Below are 22,606 nucleotides of genomic sequence, written 5' to 3'. Positions count from 1 at the left end.
TCTTAAGTCTTTCATCTTTAATAAAATGATCAGCGTTCTGCTCTACCAGGTGTAACAACTGAGTTTAACATCCAGGCATCCATGAAAATGGGATTTTTTTTTTTTTTTTTTTTTTGCCTGTCCCGTTTGGCTCTTTTGCCATCAGAATTGTTGTCTAAAGGCAAAGAAAGATGCCCAACGCATTTACTTTACCAAACTGACCATCCCAGCCTTGCCATAATGGTCCATTTGGTTCACCTTTTATTGTTTATTTTATTTTCACTTACTGAATATGGGACAGACTTGACTGGGGAAAGAAGGGGAGAAAGAAAGAGGGAAAGAGAAACAGCTGAGAAGAGGGACGGGGGAGAAGGGCAAAAACCAAAAACCAACAGAATGAGCAGAAAAAGAAAAAAAAGAAGAAAAAAGAAAAAAGAAATGCATATATCAATCACCTGGGTCACCTGCTGAGAAAGAAAAAAGAAAACAAGCAGAAGAGAACAAGAGTAATAGAATAAACAACATCACAATGATATATGGGAATATGACAGTAAATACTAAATATTAAACATTATTGTGCAGCACATAAGATCAACAGAACACAGTGTGCTTTGAGGTAGTAGCCAAAAAGGGTGTAGTTTGTGGGTGTGATCACCCGTGTGTACACCTGTGAGCATGGACGCGTTTGTTTTTTGTTTTTTAAGAGGTTCCTTCATGTAATGATCTGCTAGAGGGTGTGGGGGGCCACAGCCCCGTCCTCCAGGGCATGAAGCAGGTATGGAGGAGATCAAAACTCCAGACATCCAGAGGCCCCCAGAACACAAGAGACCATGGAAGACCAACAGAGGGGCAGCCGCGCCACTGTCCCAGAAAGAGCTGAGGAGAGTCCCAGATGAGGGCTCACTCAGCAGCCGCGGAGCAGAAGCCAGGGGGAGTTGCAGTGACGCGCCCGTGAGCTCCGCCGGCAGCCAGCCGTGCCTGAGTGACCGAGCCCCAGGCCGAGAGGCCGGGGGCACCCCACCTCCGAAGTGGCCCGAGCGAGCCCCAGGCTCCAGGCCCCGATAAGCGGCCGCCAAGGAGTGAGCCGGTGTGTACCCGGACGCCCATCCCCGGACACAAAGAACCACCAACGCACCGATGTCTGAGGGAGTCCGCCACTGGCAGGGGAAGTGGTGGTAGGGGGAGATAGGCCTCCATACCTTGGAGGGCCTAAGATGTCCCCAGAGAGGTGGCGCCTGACACCCAACCTGACATATAGACACAGAAATACAGGCACACACATATACAAACATCCATTCCCACCCTCATGCTCTCATATACACTTACTCCACACTCAACCAACGTGGAGACAGACATAAAGAGACGCTGTACACACGATCACACTCCCCAAGCGTACTCTAAGCCCCGGGTCTAGGTACCCTTGCCCTTGGAGGGGGGGAACTGCACCCAGACCCAGGTGGTGTTACCCTTTTCCCTGCGGTGGGGGGAGGCAGACCGCCCCGACTCCGCAGCAGCAGGGAGGCCCCACACTCCAGACTGCAGTCGGACGGCCAACTCCTCCTCCTAGCCCCCCCGCTCCAGCAGGTCGCAGAGAATGGGGGTGAGAGAAGACTCCAAACCTCCCTCCACCCGCTCATTGTAGTGTTGATGCATGTGTGTTCTAAGGTGCATTTAAAACCCAGGAGGGCATGGAGCTACCTGCCAGAGAGCAGCAGGTAAGCGCATGGTCCCTCCTGCTGGCCCTCAATGTCTACGTGTATTTAACATTGAGAGGTGGGCAACGACGCCAGGGGTGGGGTGTACACCCTGATTGTCATGGTTGGCTGTGTGGCAGGCGGGCAAGCAGGAGTGGTGGATCCAAAATGCAGGACTCAGACACAGAAGTTCAACTTAAAGCGCAGCTTTAATGCTGGAAAACCTCTTACTAACTAAACTCACCAAAAGACAAACAAAAACGCTGGTGGACTAAAACACTGAAGCACAAAACACAGAACTGGAACTGGAAACAAAACACTGGCAACACGGAGGCAAAACACACACAGCTTGTTGAGGGTACGACGCAACACTGACTCAGAGAAACACAGGGTCTAAATACACTGGGAAGTAACGAGGAGAATGAGACACAGAAGGAGAGCACAGCTGGGGGAAATTAGAACTGACGAGACAAGCAAAGCAGGACACATTCACATAAGTCACGGACCTTCAAAGTAAAACAGGAAGGATCACACAGAGACGCGAACTTGACACCGTGGAGACAGCAACTAAGAAACACAGAGACATAAACCATAAGGCAGAGGACTCTAAGAACCGAGAGACACAGAGGGGAACCCAAACATGCAGACACAGACTTACACAGAACAGAGGGCACATAGAGAAACATGAAGGGCAAGGGATAGAAACTAGAAACCATAGCATAACTCACACCAAGTACAATAATACAAAACCCACAAAGAACTAAAACGCTGGGTCAGGAGACCCAGGACCCTGACACTGATGGTACTTTGGATTCCGTGTATCGTGCCCACCCCCAAGATCCTATATGTATGTGTAATGAGAGTGTGAGTAATGTGAATGTCTAAGTTGTGGGATAAAATTGAGGCAGAGGCAGCCAGAAGGGGATGGGGGGGGGGGGGGGGGGTGGCCTCCTCTGCACCCTGGTGACATACCCCTACTCCAAGGTCCAGCATGTGTGGGTGGTTGTGGTGGAGCGGGAAGAGGGAGGCAGCTGGAGATGGGGAGGGAAGGAAGGGAGGGGCAAGTGACCCCTCCCTGGGGCCAGCTCCCCCGCTGACCCCAGTAGGCACCCCCATACTCCGCAACCCACCAGGGAAAGGGGGCCCAGGTCCATCCAGACCGGGGCCCAGCGCAGCAGCGCCTCCCGGCCCCACAGAGCCCAGGACAGTCCACCCAACCCCACCACAGAGAAAACTGCACCCACCCCACCATCCACTCTTCTTCCAGACTACATAAGACAATAAACACCCAGGCTGAGATCTTCCTCCACCTCTCCTGTATCTCCCCCTCCTGTAGAGAGAGCCCGTGAGGAGAGGAAAGCTCCTGCAAGATGTGACAATCTTCCCCACCAGTTGAAGAGCCCCCCAGGTGGCTCGATGCACCGGCGGCACCCTGCTCCAGGGCTGGGCCCCCGTGCACCCACCCGCCCACAACCCCGGCAACACACCAACCAGGACCCGAGGCCCGGCCCGGGCCCCAGCCCAGAGACGGAGCGCCCCCAGAACCTCACGCCCATCCCGGACCCACCCAGGGGCAGCCAGGCTACCAGGTCAGTAACCCACGTCCGTCAGCACAGACCCTCCCCTAGTCCCGCTGCACGCAGCCGCGAGGAAACAGTCACCTGAGAGCCAACAGAGAAAACGGAATTTATGACATTTAAAGGAGTTAGAAGTTAGAAGTTAGCATGAAGTTAGCTCGCTAGCTTCTATCTAAATACAATATAGCATGTCCTGACTGCGGGGTTTTGGAAACAAATTAAAAAGTACAGCTCTGTTATCACTTCCAGCATAAATGAAGACAGAAAACTAAACAGCGGTGACGTTTGTAGGGTTACTGAAGTTGGGCTAGCTGGTATATAATGATGTGCTACGTGACCGCTAGCGACACAGCTATGTTAGCATAATATAAACAAGCTAACTTTTTTTCCACTCGATAAAAGTTAACGTGAGGGTTCTCAGTGGTCAGGAACAAATGTAATCGCATGGCAGGATGCTGTAAAAGGATCAAACTTCAGCCAGGAGAACAACTGAGATAATCCATCCACAATACGAGGTTAGTCATTCATATACTGCTGCATGGGCTGGGCTGTAGTTACATCCTAAAGTTTTAAAAACTGAGCTTAAATAAATGATTAGCGGTAATAAAAGCCGGGGGAGGTCAACGGTGATCACTGACTTTTTTTTAGGAGCTTTTTGAGATTAAATAGAAGAAAATACAAAGTTTACACATTTTCTTGTGTAAATCTTGCAAAAGGTTTTTGAGTTTTCATTTTGACTGTGTGTGTGTGTGTGTGTGTGTGTGTGTGTGTGTGTGTGTGTGTGTGTGTGTGTGTGTGCAACAGCTCAAAAGGCTGAATATATTTTGAAACATTTTCATGAACATGAAAAGCAAGCAGAGAATCTGTTTATTTGGCAAGTTAACAGCATCGAGAGACAGGCTAGTGATGTTACTAAGTTAGACAGGTGACATTACAACTCACTCAGAAAATCCACAAGAGATCATTTTCTCTAATGACTAAATGTGATGAATCTTTTCTACAATGAAGCAGGTTGCAGGTTGCATATACACTAATACAGGAATAAAGTTTTTTTCCTATTTTAATTAATTGTTTTTTAAACTTTTCCAGGTATTGTCTGATCAAAACATATTTTCAGTATTAGACGGGTTAGTGTTAGCACTTTTGCCTGAGGCCCTGGCGATTCAGATAAAGTTATTTCACATCTGCAGCAAGTCAAACAAAAAGTTATACAAATGGTAGTCCATTTTCTGGTGTGAATACAACCCAGGTGGCTACACCCCTCAAGCGTCTGTCAATCAGAGTACAAAAGTCCTTCAGCTACAGTCATACCTCCTATTTCAAAGACAGATATTGCCATACACCCCAAAGCTGCCCTCACATGAAGACAAAGAGTTACACCCTTTATAGCTGCTGTCAAACACAGACCCGTGCTCTTAAAGTTGCTGTTAATCAAAGAAAAAGAGAGCCACGCCCACTAAAACTTCGGTTGCTGCACAGAGCTCACCACGCCTCTCAGCTTCTTTCGGATGCAGAGGACCACATCCTTCATAATTCCTGTCAATCAAATTTAGATATTGACACACTCTCCACCTGCAACAGATATCAGTATCACAAGTCTGTAACTCCACACATCCATCCCACTCTGACTATTTTCAAACATAACAAGAGTACACCTCTTTTGCTGTCAATCGAATGGAAAGTGCGACTTGTCCTCCCCACTAATATGTCAACATATATGATATTTTAGCAGCGTCCATCACTTATGAAGAAGGAGCTGGCTTTGCACTTGTGTGCACTGCTATGTTAGATCAGGGAAGGGACAAACTCAAACTGTTGCTACAAACTATGAAAAAGTGAAATGGCTTCCTTAAATAATGACATTTTAATATCAGTGTCAGCTGCTGTCTCAGGCACATAGCTTACCCTTCTTTTCACTGATCTTCTTCAGTAAATTGTGGTTAGCACAGGTGATGGATGATGGCTGATGACAGCAATCACAGAGCTGCGTCCAAAGAGTTTGTAACCTTCAACAATCAAACTATCAAAGCATTAGAACCACATTTATCACCTAAATTGAAAGCAGAAGCAGAAGCGCGACGCAACACTCTTAACAGCAGAGATAAAGATAATTCATTAGTGATCTTTCTGCCACACTGCGCTGAGAGAAGAGAAGCGCTACAATCTGCAGGGGAGAGAGAATTTGATTTAGCCGAAGCAGACTAAAAATGATTTACTCTGAGTTGAGCCTCTGGGCACCCGAGCTGAAATAACTATGTGTTTCTCAGTGTTTTCAGAATGTCCAAAAATAATTAATTGACATTTTTGTTTGAGATTAGATTGAGCAATATAATCTTTAGCGGATATGAAAGTAATGAAAAGATAAGAAGTCTATCAAGCACTTAAACTGTGAAAAGGCACACCCTAATCATGTTGTGATGCTTTGATGAGAAATAAGGTGGTAAACAAATCAATGTAAACTGAGGAGAAATGACAAACACCTCTTAAAAGTTGACCATAAATTCACTGCATTACAGAAAGTGATACATAAGAAGAATACTTCCTATGACCGTTATCTTGTCTGGTAGTACAAAAAAGAGCCGAGTACCACATTGTATTCGGTGTTTGGTACTAACCAGGGACCTTTGATACGTGCGCTTCTTTCTTGAATCACATTCAAGATTCAAGATTCAAAGTGTTTATTGTCATGTGTCCAAAGAAAAAAGGCATTTCAGTAAGAAGTAACTGTAAGTAAGTAAGACGTAATCAGTAAGAAGAACTGGTTATCTACTAATTACAGACTGGCAGTTTGATATCCATAAGTCCTACATAATACCACAAACCATCATCATCTTTGTTCCTCAATCTGAATTGCTGTTTTCTGGACTGTATGTTTTGAGGATTTGAACAGCCTAATAAAAATAACCCATAAAAACTAGAATGGCTGCCCCAGAGCACTTGGAGAAAGCTGTTACAGGTAGAGGCACAAATCAGGTCCTCACAGTAATTGCCAAATTCACAGACTTCCACAGGGTCAAAGCCAATAAACATCAGCCTTCAATAATTGGAGCTATAAGGTTTCAAAGGGATGTAGGCAAAGGCAAGAACAACAGCCAAATACATTCCTTCTAAGTTGGATTGAGCTTCCGACTGGGAGATGCAAGTTGATCTTTGAGAGAAGCTTGTCTTCGTAAAAGAAACAGCAGCAACCACGCTCTATCCAGACATGATTCTCTTGTCTAGGTACACGAAAACCATCTTTGAAGTTAACCACACTGTGCCCTGGAAGGACAGGCTATCAAATCTGAAGAAAGCCAACTACCAAGACCTGACTGATGAGGTGATTGTGAAAGGTTGGTACGCAGCCTCATTTTCCATTCAAGTTGGCTGCCATGGATTTCTGGCAACATCAGTGCATCATTTGTTTCAGAAGATTGGCTGGTCAGAGTTCAAAGGTCCCAAGAGGGGAACTAAAATATTAATGAAAAATTAAAGTGGTGCTTTGGCAGACAGGTGGTTGAACTGTGCGCATTTTATCCAACCCAGTGATTTCTCGAAGACACTAATCTGAAAGTGCTAGCAGAGCTTGTGCCCTTCTACTTGCCTGTTTTTTATGAAACCAGATCTGAAGACCATTATTAAGGTTTTTCTTGCTAATGTGTCAAACAAACTATTAATTTTCACACTGCACTCCATCTTCTCTAAATCACATGCTAGCCAAGGTGATTGCAAGAGAAAACCTATATGTTACAATGATAAATCACAGAAGCACATCTATTTGTTAATGGTGGCTCTGTTTTCATACATAGCGTGGCTTGTAACTGATTTCAGAGAGACAGTGTCATCTTGTCTAGCATGCTAATTTCCCATCAGTCTTGCATCGGAGACTGGCGATTTATCCACAGTCTGCTTGCACAAACAAGCTGGGCTCTCAACTTGACAAGTTCCATCCATTTTTAATGGGAAATAGACACACCTGTGAAATGGAGACATACTACAGTTTCCAATTGGATCCAAGGCAAGCCTGCTTGTAGTGACAATAGCCAATTGTGGCCACAAGATGGCAGTGATGTAAAGCAGGGGGGCAAACAGGAGAGAAGCTTTGTGACAGATTGCTATTGAAAGATGACGTGGTAAGATTTCTTTCCCCTTGGTATATTTTGATTGATGTTTATTTTTATATTTGACTAGGCTTTGCTTGTCCTGACAGAATGCCACTGGTGCAGTTTAATGTTGCACTCAATGTAATGCTACCCACATGCTGTAATACTAATCAGTAATTTCACAGTGGCACAGAAACCAAGTGGAGTTGCACATGTGCACTCTGAACACAGGAGGACAGGAGGACAGAGGAGGGAGACAGACGGGACTTTAGTTCCTACTTCCATAACAACATTTCATCTTCTTCACCTACAGAAACAAATGCTTTTGTTTGGCTTAATTATTCTACATATATGGATGGATATCACTTTACAATCAGTCAAACAATCTATTTTATTACCATTTGCATGGTTTTAAATTCCTTTTTATAGCTACTTCATTTTTTTTCAAGTTATTGCATATGTGTAAAACAGTTAAATGGGAAGAGTGGGCTCATAAAAAACATTACCTAACTGTCTACAAAGATGGGCTTGGAATGCACTGAAACAATCCCATCACCAGTCCAAACCCACTTGAAGCAGTGACATTGAATAGAAGCTTCTTTTCAGTGATGGACACCAATCCTGTGTTAGTCAATGTCTGCTGTCATTTTTTGGGGGGAAATTATTTTAAAAATAAAATTATTGTATACATAAAATTGAATGGAAAATTGAATTAAAATTCACCTTGTAGCTGTATAGAAAACACCTCAGAGAAGTCACACACTTTATGCTTATCCAAAAACAAGAACAAGGAGCTAGGTGAACTGCAAGACAAACACCTAATCCCAAATAGTTGATTCTCTTCATCTGGATGTAGAGTTTTCAGTGGGAGAGACGTTTCGTCACTAATCCAAGTGACTTCTTCAGTCTCAGCTGACTGCTGGTTTCCCCAATTTTATAAACAGTACATTTGCACAATGACTGAAAATAGCACCACTGAATGAACAATGGGCTGTGAGGTCAGTTCCTGTGATTGCAGTCATTCCCCAACTCTCTGTGAATGGTACTCATGGCCATTGATCAATGAGCTTTGATTTGTGATTGTTGATCAATGCTCATGACAATTTGCATATTAATGATCAAGGAACTGACTTCTCAGCTCAATGTTCATTCAGTGATGCTAGTTTCAGTCATTATGCAATGAACTGTTTATAAGATTGGGGAAACCAGCAGTCAGCTGAGACTGAAGAAGTCACTTGGATGAGTGACGAAACGTCTCTCCCACTGAAAACTCTACATCCAGATGAAGAGAATCAACATTTTGGGATTTATTTACCTGGATAACTGAGCATGCATCAAGACATAAACATCTAACAGCTAATTGTAAAAGTACAAACATGATTTTAGATGAAGCTTTGCTTTAAACACCATGATCCCCAACATGTGTCTTGGAGTATGTCTGTCTGTTTGTGGAACATGTCTGCACTAATGAGATCTTTTCCTGGACCTGGCAGGCGTTATCCAAGGTCTTCTGTATTTATTGAAGGTGGGTGTCTCTGTGTGTGTATGTGTGCCCCACGTCTTGTGTGGGTGTGCTCTGACAGTGTCACCTCTGGGTGTCATTCCAGGCGATACCGCCAAGGAGAGCAGCCTTTACAGCTATCCCGCAGAGCCACCGCCTGCTATTAACAAGGACACAAAGGCACACTGATGAATCAACACACACACACACACACACACACACACACACACACACACACACACACACACACACACACACAGATTCATCCAGCTCTGGTGCACAGGAGCAGTAAACCCGTACACTGCAGCGAGATCCGAGGTAATTCATCTTCATTGTCCAAGTTATCAAATCTGAAGAACGACAGCAAGACAGTTAGACTAGCATTAAATGTCCTCACAGCCAAGGAGACTGGCAACATGAAGACACACTCTAATTCTCTATTTTCTACCTCATTCACACACACACATATACACACACGCACAATTTCACCCTTTGAAGATACAACAGTCTCTCAATAATAGAGTACTTCGCTGAGGCAGAAAAGGGGTTTCAAATCTAATGGACTAACGGATTTCTAAAAAAAAGAAAGAAGAAAAAAAGTGAGATGAAGTGTAAAATAGAGAAGAGAAAATAGAGAAAGAGTAGCTGTGGCTATGTGCTGCCTGTCAGAATGGACAGGGATCCCTATCACTTCCTAACATCACCGGCTCACTATTCCCACTCAGTCACACATGGCTGTTGGGGCAAATGAAAATAGTTCAGCTTGTCTTTTCTCTAATCCTCACAATTTTCCATATGGCAGGAAATTAATGGCCTTACCAGGACAATTTTTTTGTGCACACACACACATACACACACGCACACACAGCTCCATCCTGGAGCAGAGCTTTTATCATCACCCCATAAGTATCAGCGGTAAAATTGCTTAATTAAAGCATGAATGTTTAATAAACCCTCTGGCTTTGTGAAGACAGACCTGAGACAGGACATCCACTGATGAGGAGCCCCGAGGAAAGAGACAGACAATTCTTCAAGTTGCTTCATGCTGAATTTAAGGGCAAGTGAGTCCTTTGATAAAGAATAGGTGGAGCTGGTAAAGGCCAGAAACTTCACGAGCAGCTGGGTTACTGCCCTGAACTTTAAAACTGCTACTTTAGTAATGGCTGGGAGTGTCAGCTTCTGAGCTAAATCTGTAACCACAAGTATAGACATGGATTTCATTTAATTTGTATACATGCCTACTCACTATATCACTTAAGAAGCAGACTGTAGTTCATGTCCTGTATGGGAATTACTTCCACTTAGATTCTCCTTACACTGTTTACCTTCAGTTTTAATCAGTGTTTATAGGTTTAAGCATCAGAACTCTTTGGTGATATTTAAGAAAAAATACTCAGAGTATCTAATGAGTACTGATCCAACACCAGTGTTAAATCAATAGTTTTAATTCTACATTGTGAAGAAAACATTCAGAATAATTCTTTCATATGTCAGGCGACATTAAGTATATCATGAGCATTGCTTTTATAACTTTGTAATATACAATTTTACAGATACTGTAAAGTATATGACCCTAATAAAAAAAAGTCTAAATGAAAACAACTAGATCATGATCAAATATTTTTCTTAAAATGGTCTATGCTTTTCTCGCTTTAAACATTTGATATGTCTTCTATGTTCATTGCATTTTTTATTTACATTATTTATATTTTGCACATTTTACACAGTGGCCTATTGGGCTTGTGCATTTACTGAATGGATATGAGTCAGTATTAAAATAATTTAAAACTGAACAAAGGAAAATAGAGACAGCCTTAGCCTTCTAATAGATGCATGTGTGGTATAAATATGAGAGTCAGAATTGTACTCATATGATTTTAGCTTAGTGTGAATCCTCATTTTTATAGGCAAGGAAAAGAGTACCTGTTTAGTTAGCGCTCTCTCCACAAGAGGGAAGGAGAGAAACCAACAGGGAAAGTGATTTGGTTTTAGCTTTTCATCAGTGTCTTATTTGACTTATTTGACAGTTTCGAGTTACAGTAAAAAAAAATACTGCAAACATGTAAAAAAAAAAAAAAAGATGTTGCAAACAGGTTTATCCACAAAACTGAGGGGACTGGTTAGATTAAATGGAAATTAATCTAAAAGAGACCATCCATCTTCATCTGCTTTATCCGAGGCCGGGTCGCAGGGGCAGCAGCCTAAGCAAAGAGGCCCAGACCTCCCTCTCCCCAGCCACCTCCTCCAGCTTATCCGGGGGAATACCAAGGCGTTCCCAGGCCAGCCGAGAGATATAATCTCTCCAGCGTGTCCTGGGTCTGCCCCGGGGCCTCCTCCCGGTGGGACATGCCTGGAACACCTCACCCAGGAGGCGCCCAGGGGGCATCCTTGTCAGATGCCCGAACCACCTCAGCTGGCTCCTTTCGATGTGGAGCAGCAGCTGCTCTACTCTGAGCCCCTCCCGGATGGCCGAACTTCTCACCCTATCTCTAAGGGAGAGGCCAGCCACCCTTCGGAGGAAGCTCATTTCTGCCGCTTGTATCCGCGATCTCGTTCTTTAGGTCACTACCCACAGCTCGTGACCATAGGTGAGGGTAGGGACGTAGATCGACCGGTAAATTGAGAGCTTCGCTTTTACACTCAGCTCCCTCTTCACCACGACGAACCGGTGCAGCGTCTGCATTACTGCAGCTGCAGCCCCGATCCATCTGTCGATCTCTGGCTCCCTTCTCCCATCACTTGCGAACAAGACCCCGAGATACTCGAACTCCTCCACTTGGGGCAGGAACTCATCCTGCCCCAAGGATAAGCATCCTGCTCCTCCTTGAATCGCTACCTTATCGTGGTGGAGGGGTTTGTGTGTCCCAGGGATCCCAGGGGCTATGTTGTCTGGGGGCTTTTGCCCCCTGGTAGGGTCTCCCATGGCAAATTGGTCCTGGGTGAGGGACCAGACAAAGAGCGATTCAGAAGACCCTTATGAAAAGAATATCAAGGGAACAGTTTACCGGGGAGCCAGGCCCGGGGAGGGTGCCCGAGGGCGAGCATCTGGTGGCCGGGCCTTAGTCCATGGGGCCCGGCCGGGCACAGCCCGAAGAGGAGACATGGGCCCATCCTCCCGCAGGCCCACCACCCACAGGAGGCGCCATAGGGGTCGGGTGCATTGTGTGCCGGGTGGCGGCCAGGAGCGGAGGCCCTGGCGGACTGGCCCCCGGCTGCCAAGACTGGCAATAGGGACATCTAAAAGAGACATTTAGCAAAAAAACAAAAACAAAACCCAAACACACAAATCAGGCTCATTGTGTGATAGCACCAGAGCAAAAGGCAGGAAGATCACAGAATCATCAAATCATCCTCTGGGCAACAGAGATAGCCAAAGTGAAATGGCAATCAGTCCAGTAGTTCCATCCATCCAACTCAGGATTGCGGCGGGACCAGAGCCTATCTCAAGCATCAGTGGATGAGAGGCTACCACGGACAGACTGCTCGTCTATCACAGGCTGTAACATAGAGGCCAGAGGGTTTGAACCTGGAACTCTCTTGCTGAGAACTGGCCATAGGTATGAACATTGTCTGTCTGTGGTGGCACTGCCATAGGCTGTCAACCTATCTCATCCAATCACAGATAGGCACCATGTGGCCCTGAAGTGGCCCTGAAAGTGATTAAGAAAATGAACAATCGACTATCTGTTCAGATAATTATTAACTTGCTATACTAAGGTTAGAATCTCTGTATAGAGTTAGTCTAAAAATCGCTTATTTTTAAGGATTTTATTACTTCTATTTTTCTTGTTCTTTCTCTCAGTTTCTTTTGTATGAGTCAGAATTTTGCAGTCCAATCTGAGAACACTTTAAGTGGTGACCCTTGAAGGAAAGTTCTTCAGCTCACAGGAACTGACAGCAAAAACTGACATCAGCTGATGTTTTAGATCCAATTAAAAGTCCCAAACCCAATTTAACTCCTTTGCAGCTATGTTGGATAAAAAAATTTTTTTTAAAAAACTACCTCAGATTTCTCACTGTCTTCAATATAATGAGAGCTACTATAATTATAAAAATGACCTATTGTATTAGCTATTATATCAGTAAAAGATATAGATGAATAGTTAATGAAATGAAGTGCATAGTTTTGAAGTGAAGGCTGAGAGGAGCACAGATTTACAGGAAAGATATCTGATGTACTCACTGTACTGATGGTAATGATCTCACTGTGGTGAATCTCATGTGTCCTACTCTGATCAGTTTCAAGGGGACGAGCTTTGGCTTTTCACTCTAAATTCATCAGTTAGCCTAAATTATTAAATACCCCTCAAAAATTAAAAAAAAAAAGGATGCACAGTCAGAATATCATTCACTATTGAATTAAGTCTTTATTCAGCAAAAGGACTATAGTGTTGATTATTCTGTGGTTTACATTAGAATCAGAATCAGAATCAGAAGACTTTATTTATCCCCAAGGGGCAATTAACAAACAACAGAGCAGCATAATGTTGAAGATAAGAACAGGCAATAAGAGTGAATTATTAATTAGCATTATTAAATTACTATCTTATTAGAAAATATTAGAAAAACAACCAATAAAACCAGCTCTGTAACAGCTGCATTTGTAGTTATTGAGGTATTTTTTTCAAAGCTGTGCCTAACATCAGAGGTGGAAGATAAATAAAATCAAATTAATGTTAACGACAAAAACAATTTTATAAAGTTAACAGTCTGTTTACCGTCTCAGGGCAAACAGTTTCCTTAAGTTGTTTCATTCCAAATAAAGTCTTTTTTTTTTGCCCTTGCAGTTCTTCTGTAGGTTTTTCCATTTCGGTATACAAAAACTAGGAGTTCAGCTGAAATACTGAGCAGAGAGTAGATACGTTTGTAAGAGTTACTGCTGCACTTTACTGTACATCACATTGCCAACTTCACAGTAACCCTTTATGTATTTGCTTTAGACTTTCAGCACTGGGAGCTACAGAGCTGAACTCATATTCAAATAAAGAGATAAAGAGTCTTTATCCTGCTAATAATCAGAGGTAATGTTTGCTAACCAACATGTTTATAAAATAAGTGTTGTGGTCACAGACATGGGAGGTTTAAAGGCCAGATATTTAATTAATCCAGGTTACCCACAATTTCAATGTACATGCCAATAAAGGTCAGTTCTATTCTATTCTATTCTGTACAGTTACATATTTTGTGATGGCTCCAGCATTTATGCTGGCCTGTTTCATACTGTCACCATCCCTGCAGCAGCAGTATATGATGATCTAGCAGCTCTTTAACAGAAAGCAAAGCAGTAAAGCTGCAATCATACCAGATACTCAACACTCCTCAATCTTTCCAACTTGATGAATTCCAGATGTTATAACACTTCAACATACTTTGGTTAGAATTGTCAACCAAACTGACCAGACTTGACCTCTTCACACTGAACTATTTAGGCCTTCAGTATGATTAGGTTAGATTTTTTCACCTACAGTGCTTAACAGCTTGTTAGGCCATTTATAGTAAAAACAACTAAACTCAAACATTTTTGGCTCAAAATAAAAATTTGTTGTTATTTATTAGGCAAATAAATTCAAGTCACAGTTTTATTCCCAAATATTAGCCGTCACAGTGGACTCCAGTGAGAAGATGGAAATGAATCAAGCATAAGATTCAAACAGCAAAACTATTTATTTATTTATTTATTGTTCAGTAATGAAAGTAATTAAATGTATTTTGGAACCCTAATCAAAAAATTATAATGTGCTTTACTATTTTTTCTGTTTTTTTCTGAATAACAACAATAATTATATTTTAGAATGAGAACTATAACTTTGATTCACTGGTGGATCAACCATTACAGAAACATAACAAAATATTCGGGTAATTATCAGGCCTACTGTGTCATAAACCTATACTGGGTGGTGGGCTAATAAATCTGTTAAGCATTATATTTGCATACCTATTTGGAAATCTTACAGCAGAAAGGATAATACTTTATTACTAGCAGTATTCATTTGAAATCTTGTAGTTTCTGAAACTTGCTTGTTTAGCTTGTTGCTGAACTAAAATGCAATGTAATCCTACTGCAAAGTAGTTTGTTGATGAATATTAAACAGTTCAGAAATAAATGTGGTGACCAACCCCTTGCACTGCACCACTGTCCTTATACCTGCTATTAAAGAAGTGAAAGCAATTTCAACATGTTTGTCTAATCACGTTCCCTTCCCTCAGTCCATAAGAAAACACTCTCAAACCAACTTGGGGCTTTCTGCAGGTAGAACAACCTCTACACCAGAACACAGCATTTCTCTGCCATCTCGTTTCAGTTTATTCCTACCCACACGGCGCCCCTGTAGAGAACACCACACCTCATTCTCCACTCATTGTCACACAGATACACAAAATCACCATTACCCTCTGTCGCAGTCAGCCACCCACACCCAGTCACAAGGTGCCATTTTCTGGCGAGACGTTTCACCATGAATGTGTGTTTGCATGCTTTATGCAACACACAAGTGCATGCACAGATGTATGCATTAATGAATATGGGTGTAAAGAAGAGTTAATGCATTATCTCTGCTTTAGAATTCCTCGCTGCTCCTATGGAGGTGGGCTGGAAATCCCTTAGGTTAGCAACAATGTGCTTCAGCCACGCAGAAGCATGCAGAGGCACAGACACAGCGCTCACATTCATCTTCCTAACCCACAGCCGGCCTGCCAGCAACAGAAGAAAAAAGTGCCAAGCAGGAGGCTCCAAAGGTATTTCTTCTTCACTTTGTGTCCACATGTTGTCACTTTTTTAGACATTCTGGCCTTTTATTATTTCTTTAGCCATCCATCACAATCAATACACCAGACAGCAGTGATTAGGGTGTGATAAGAGTTGTGGAATTGATGAGTTGGTGATTCTGGCAGTTGAAGCAGTAAACTTAAAAAAAGGAAAGGGCAAAAATGAAAAAAAAAAAGAAAAAAGTTTCGAGTCTGATTTCACTTCTGTCAACTTGTTATATGAATGCAGTAATCTTTATTACTGCCTTTGGACATCATCTGTTAACCCATCTGATCTCTAGCTGGTAGGGATCAGCTACCAATGGATTTATCGGGCCAATGTAAATATAAACCATACAAGTTTATTACAGCTACTCACGCTTGGTATTTTTCCATATACAAATACCCTACACTTCAACTGAAAGAAAATACAATTATCTGGAAAATACTCCTGGTTAAAAGTGGTAAGCACCTCTCAGTCTACCCAGAGACAGCAAGGAGAGATAAAACAGAGTCGTCACTGATAACGTTGGAGCGGACATTTATGAGTTTTTTGTAACTAATTTTTCCCAGTGACAGACTGACAAACCTTTCTGGGTTGTAGTCTGACTGTATGACAGCTGAAATCGGCTCAAGGCCATCTGTGCCCCTAAGCTGAGTAAATGATTTATGAGGAGTGTTTCATTATTGGTGACAACCCCCATCCCCAACCTCTGAATCTTGGAGAACATCAAACAGGACTTTTTGGGGGGGAACAAAATGTAAACAGTTAATTTTATGGATATTTATGCAGCTGAAAGTTTTAGTCCAGAGAAGAAGACAGACCGATAAAGCTGACAAATGCACAAATCTACTTACTAATCCTTAGTAAAATGTCCCTCACTTTTCACCAGTGCAACCAACATTAGTAATTACTATGGTATTACCCAGTAGTGAGGAAGGACAGATTGATTTATTTAACATTTGTTTAACATGATCAAGTGCACAAGTGACTGCAAGAGAGTTCGAGTTGCAATAGTTACATCAGTAAACACTAGCATTGTAACAAAACACGTGCCTTGAAGCAGATCCATCCACAGTAATGGTTTTTGATGAATTCTAAGAAGAAATGCAACTTTTGAATAATTCATTTTCAGATCTAGCATAACATTGCGTGGATAAATTGATGAATTTTGTATTAAGATGTTCTGTAATATTGATTTCAGACCTGAACATTTTCAGTTGGGTTACACTGTGACTGAGCCACCTCTCTGTGTCTTGGTGCAGAGTGCTTTCCATCTGTGACACCGTGTCCTTGTTTGGTTATTTTTCAAGCCTTTCTGCTTTATTAAATATTTCACGCTTGAAAATTGAAAAGCTGAAAGTGAGAGTGCATGATGTGCAACCAAGGTCACGACTCAGATGATCACATGGCATCACAGAGGACTTGCCTTTGTTGTCCTTCCCTTCAGTTAACTTTATTGGGCACTTCTGGCACTTTCTCAAATGTGTCTCTTTTGTTCAAATCGAGTCATGTGCTTTCTCATCTCTTCACATCGCTCCAATACATCCTTTAATCACTCACTGCCTCCCCTGCTGTCCACTGAGGGCTAACAAATGAATCCTTTCACACTGCCACCACACATGCACAACCACTTATTGGAGTTCTACCAAAATGGAATTTCAGGGACAATATCACTGCAGTGAAGCTACCGACAGGCATCATTTTTGTTGCAAAACCTTTAACTTTGACCGCTTGAATATTACAACATTCCAAAAATAGCCCTGAAGTCATCAGTCCTCTCATCTTAAAGGTTGAGGATTTCTCACATAGTGCAGAAGCAGCAAGTTTCCTATGTGTAAAACACAGACTCCTAACCGTTCCTGTGTTAGGACATTTAGATTTCAGAATAACATTTTCTCTCTAAACTGAGGAAGCTCATACCTCATACCAATATTCATGGTCACAGGGAAAGTGAGACTCTCTCAGATTGACATCCTTTCTACTCTGGATCAAAAGGCCACATCCCAGTCACTACAGTTTAAGAGCTTTCTATTAATGATAGTGTTGACATAGTAGTGTGATTGCTAGAGGCCAGCCACACTCATTTGTCATCGAGTTTGAACAGAAGGAACTATCGATGGGAGTTGAATGCACAAATAAAAAGAGGCATCAATAGCACTCGCTTCTGCAATTTCCTTGTTAATCTTTTCTTTAAACATCTTTAAAACGATCATTAATCACACCCTTTTTTTATTATAGCCTCTTTCAAATGAGACCAACAGCATACATATGACAAAAAACAAAACAGTCCCAGTGAAAGCCCAGTACAGTCGGATGGGCGGCTCACAGTCCATTAATCTCACAGTTCCTGAATCTGATCCACACCATAGAGGGTGGCGTCAAGATGACAAAAACATTCATTAATGCATCTTTTCATTTTGAAACCACTGAATTACAGCCCACATCTGGAGGAGATTTGGTGATTTATGGTTGTTTCCCCCTGTTCAAATGTAGTCAACCAAATCAAGCTTTGAATGCAGGACAAAGGCTAGGACGATGAAAAATAAGGAGAGAAAAATGGCCACATACACATCCACAAAAAGAGCCTGGATAAGAATGACTACATAAACGATTTTGGAAATGGCGTAGAGAAAGTTTCCAGATTAAAACTAACATCGTTATAGTCTGCAGTGATGCAATAATATATATTTGGTGGCATTGCTTTGTTCTGATAATGCCCCACCTTCTCATATGCATACATAGAAAGCCAAAGTCAGGGAGGGAACAGCAACACAGAGCAGAGCAGCCACCAGTAACACCAGACACAATGACAGATACAGCATGAAAGGTGAGGGAAGTAGCAAAGTGACTTCATAAGAAGCTGCTTAGAAAGGGTGTCCTATATAAAACTTGATGTGTAGAAACGTGACCGCTGAGCCACCTTTTCCTAAATAAAAGTCTTACACACCTGCCAAATAAAACATCAATTCCAAAAAAGTTAGGACTGTATGCAAAATGTAAATCGAAGTAGAGTGTAGAGTTTGCACATCTCAGAAACCCATATTTTATTTAACACATATACAGCAGATTGGGCTGAAGGAAAACACTTTGCCCAACCTGTTGTTTAGCTCATTTTGGCGCCTGGACTCTTCTGCTATGAATCAGTGATGCAGACTTTTGAATTGAGCACTGAAAACAACACAGGATCTATGTTTTCTAAAAATAAGATTTAAAATTTGATTTGTCCTTAGCACACAGAGATTCCTCCAGATTTTCATAATCAAAGTCATCACAATTTTACATTACTGTTAGTATGAACAGAATTATGAAATTGTTCCACAAACTGTTTTAGATACAGTTTGTTGAAATTCATTGCAACAAACTGCATGTGTTCAACTGTAGTGAAATATCTATTAAATTTAATTCGTTGTCTTTAATGCAGAGAAACTCTCCCTCTCAGAGATGCTCTTTTTGCTATTGACCTGTTGCTAGTTAACCTAATTGACAAGAAGAATTTCCATCAGCTTTTTTCTTTTTAATAGCACTTATTTTTCCAGTCTTTTGTGCCAACTATTTTCAGACAGGTTGCTGTCATATTTTTCAAGACAGTTAAATATCCAAGTTTAAACATTTCATATTTTTTGTATTTTCTATTGTGATGATAATATGGGTTTATAAGCTATGCTGATTAGTGCATTATCTTTTGGTTTATATTTCAAACCCAAATTTTTAGGAATCGCTGTTGTCTGAAGATCGATAACTACTTTTTTTTTTACTGGCAAATCTGTGAAATGCAGATATGTAACAATTAAGGTGTGAGACTTGTGTTTTTTATTGTACAGTTGTGTTTTAATAAGAGTTTGCTGCTTCTAGGGCAGTAAGGGTTAAAAGTGGGGTAAGATTATTCTTACTTATACTAAATTTAACTTCAAGGCAATCATCATTTGCATTTGTATCGAAATACAAACCTCCCCTGATGAAAATCTGATGAATTCCACACCCACCTTCTGCCTTCTGCTTAACTACACAATAAATAAGCTATTTCCTGCAGTACCACTAAACAGTAACTCTGCGAGGTAAAATGCAATGTGCAATGTTGGATTATGTTTTGACTGCGAACAGCACACACTGAGATTGTACAGCTACCCATAGGAGGCAGCAGATAACAGCTCTCAAACACTGCAAAGAGTGGGCTTTGCATAAATTTTTAATTTACAAGAATTAAAGGATTACAAGCTACCAGGACAATCAGATAAATTCCCTTTTTCTTTGTAGTTTTACTTTGGTGACCTTTTATGCTTATGGCTGTATGAGGACAAGGAAATGCTTCAGAACCCTCTATAAGAAGCCAAACTCCTCATCTAGGATCCATCCGCTAGACATGAGCAAAGCTTGTGTGCTGCTGGACAGGACCTTCCACACACCTGCAGAGAGGGAGTGAAGGAAGCTGGAACACAGATTATAATCTAGGAAGTCTTTGGTTACTGAGGGTCCTGAGACTACAAAGGTCTAACTGCAAACAACATTTATCCTAATCAAGCCTCGTCCATCTCAAATATCTCACCTCTCAGCTCACCTCTCAGCCTCTATACTTTCCTTTATCCTCCCCTAACCTCTCTCTCTCATCTCTATGCCTATTGTCTTTCCTTCATCCATCATTCACAGCCATCACCCCTCTGGTCCCCTCTTTGCTGCGCAGTTGGCCATAACCATCTGACAGTCCGACCTTTTCACACAGAATCTATTACATCTCCCCAGCCACTCTTTATCTTCATCTTCCAATTCACTCTACCAGTCACCAATCCAACCAAATATTCACAGACTGCTTGCCTCCTCCATTTGAGGTCTCACACAGTTCCAATGTCACTCTTTCACTCTGAACATAGGATTATCATCTATGAGATGCTTTGCCAGGATGGGCTGAAGCAAACAGGGAGAAAAGCCGTAATGTGTCCTTCTTTATCGCCACAGAAGCCAACAGTGGATGTTATATTTATTTTTTATTTTTCACACCTTAAGGCACAAACAGCCCACACCCCACTGATGAGCACCATAAGCAGGATTATATAAGGATGATAACTAGCGAAGAGGAGGCTGGAGCGGCAAGGGGATATTAGCTGCTTCGGAGACTGGAGGAGGATAAGGCACGAGATACCCACCACAACATCTTCTCTGCTTGGTTGGCTTCCCACGACTGGCTCAGTATCAGCCCACTATCAGCCTGGGGAGGGAAAGATGGGGAGGCAGCAATGGTGGCTCAGAGGAGAAGTGGGAGGAGAAGGGCCAAGGAAATAAGGCCACAGGCTGATTAGGAAAAGTAAGTGAGGGAACAGAGAAAAAAGAGAGATAGATGGAGGAAAGGTTAGGGGGTTGAAATGGAGGGGGTGAGAAATGTTCCATCCCTCTGGCCATAGTCCTGATGAAGCCGGGATAGAGATGTCAGGCCACATCCTGTCTGCTGGGGGGGGGGGGACTGGGTTCAAGCAGCAGACAATTACACTTCAAGCCACAGGCCCTCAGCCAGCCCAATGCATTTTTGTCTTTCTCTCCATCTCTCTTCCTCTTTGCTCCCCCTCCCCCCAGCTCTGAGTATCCTCAAAGCTATCCAGTATCAGCACCACTTGATTCTCCTCTGTTCCCAAAAGCTTCCTGGAGGCCGATCAAATGTCTCTTTCTGGACCGCAGAAGGATGAAATATGGTGCAAGGTCACAGATCTTGCTTACATCAGATGACACCTTAAACCTTCCATTTGCCTCTTTCTCCCTTCTATAGCCAGTGCACTCGAGGACAATTGTTCTCACTTTTCACAAATAATACATATTTTCTCCAGCTTGATTGCCACTGAAGATGTCATTTTGATGTCACTCTCCATTACTTTGGAGGGAGCACCATGTTAAACACCACTGATGACCTACTGAGGTTCAGCCACAGACCAATCTAGTGCAAATAGTTTGTTGAAAGCATTCCTTGTTTCTCCTCATTTTACAGGAAGGCAGGGATTTTTTGGGAAGAGATGCAGTTGATATTTTAACAGTGAATCAACGGCAATCAAATACTTTTAGCAAAAACAACCGCGAACGCATTTCTACTTACCATTTATCTCAACATCTTTTCCACTCTCTTTCACACTGGGTAAACAGTTTTCAAGATAAACTCCATTGTGATAGCAGCTATCACCCTCACTCAGTAGTGGTGGCTGGTCCCAGCATAAACATGGAGTCTGCATGATGCCACAGGGTCTGTTGGATGTACTGGAGGTTAAACAGTCCTCAAGCCACTGGCACAGCATCTGACAGGCTGCCATGCTAGGGTTGCGCTTCCCCACCACCAGATACTCTGTCTTGAAATCTCCATTTCCCTCTGTGATTGCCATATCAGCCCTAGGATGTCCTTTCCTCATTTGTAGGAACTGTTTCCCAGCCTCCAGGAAGGCCACAGGCGCAGATGTATCACAAAGCCTCACAACTTCATCAAAACTCTCCATGCCCAGGTAGGTGCGTGTAGTCTCCAGGAAGGAATCATACTGGAATGTGCGAAGCTGCTGCGCCATACAGTGCTGAGTGGGTTTAGTCACTTTGATGAAGATTGTGTAGCGTCGTGGATCGGGGTTCTGTAGGGTCCAGGAACAAGGCACGGCGGGAAACACTGAAGAAGACAGGAAAAAGCCAAAAAAGCGGCTTTGGACTACTGTGGAACACAAATCAGACTCTGGGCCAGAGGGGGCTGCATGACAACAACCCCTCATCAGCAGAAAAAGGGCAATATGCAAGAATAGCATTGGGAGTGGCCACCTTGCCTGGCCAGGAACCAGAAGAAGAATGCTTGTCATGGTGTGTGGATAAATAGAAGGAGACACCTCTCTCTGACTGTGGATGAGTCAACTTCCAGCTCAGTGTGGTGAGGAAAGAAGAAGGAAGAGGAGGGGGAGTATAGATTCTTTCAAAAACGCAGTAACTGGCCCATGGCTGCGTCAGTCGACCCTGAGAGTCACAGGAACCTGCAAACAGAGAAAGGACAAGATATAAATCTGATCACACAATGGTAC

The 22,606-nt window shown here is 42.6% G+C and overlaps 1 protein-coding gene across 4 annotated transcripts in view; it reads right to left on the bottom strand.

Moving 5' to 3' along the window:
• adgrb1a (adhesion G protein-coupled receptor B1a) overlaps positions 1-22,390 on the bottom strand; it is a 161,614-nt gene extending 139,224 nt beyond the window's left edge. For all 4 annotated transcript variants that reach the window (XM_085364988.1, XM_085364986.1, XM_085364989.1 and 1 more), the window contains exon 1: positions 21,655-22,390. In XM_085364988.1, coding sequence (XP_085221114.1) covers positions 21,655-22,390 — 736 coding nt within the window. The remainder of the gene's footprint in view (positions 1-21,654) is intronic.
• Between the last annotated feature and the right edge of the window lie 216 nt (positions 22,391-22,606).

The sequence above is a fragment of the Diplotaxodon limnothrissa genome, linkage group LG11 (genome assembly GCF_057381915.1).
Source record: "Diplotaxodon limnothrissa isolate DT_005_m linkage group LG11, D_limnothrissa_male_GT1.1, whole genome shotgun sequence".
Lineage (NCBI taxonomy): Eukaryota > Metazoa > Chordata > Actinopteri > Cichliformes > Cichlidae > Diplotaxodon > Diplotaxodon limnothrissa.
Note: the sequence above shows the minus strand (reverse complement) of the source record. Positions and strands in the feature narration are given on the sequence as shown.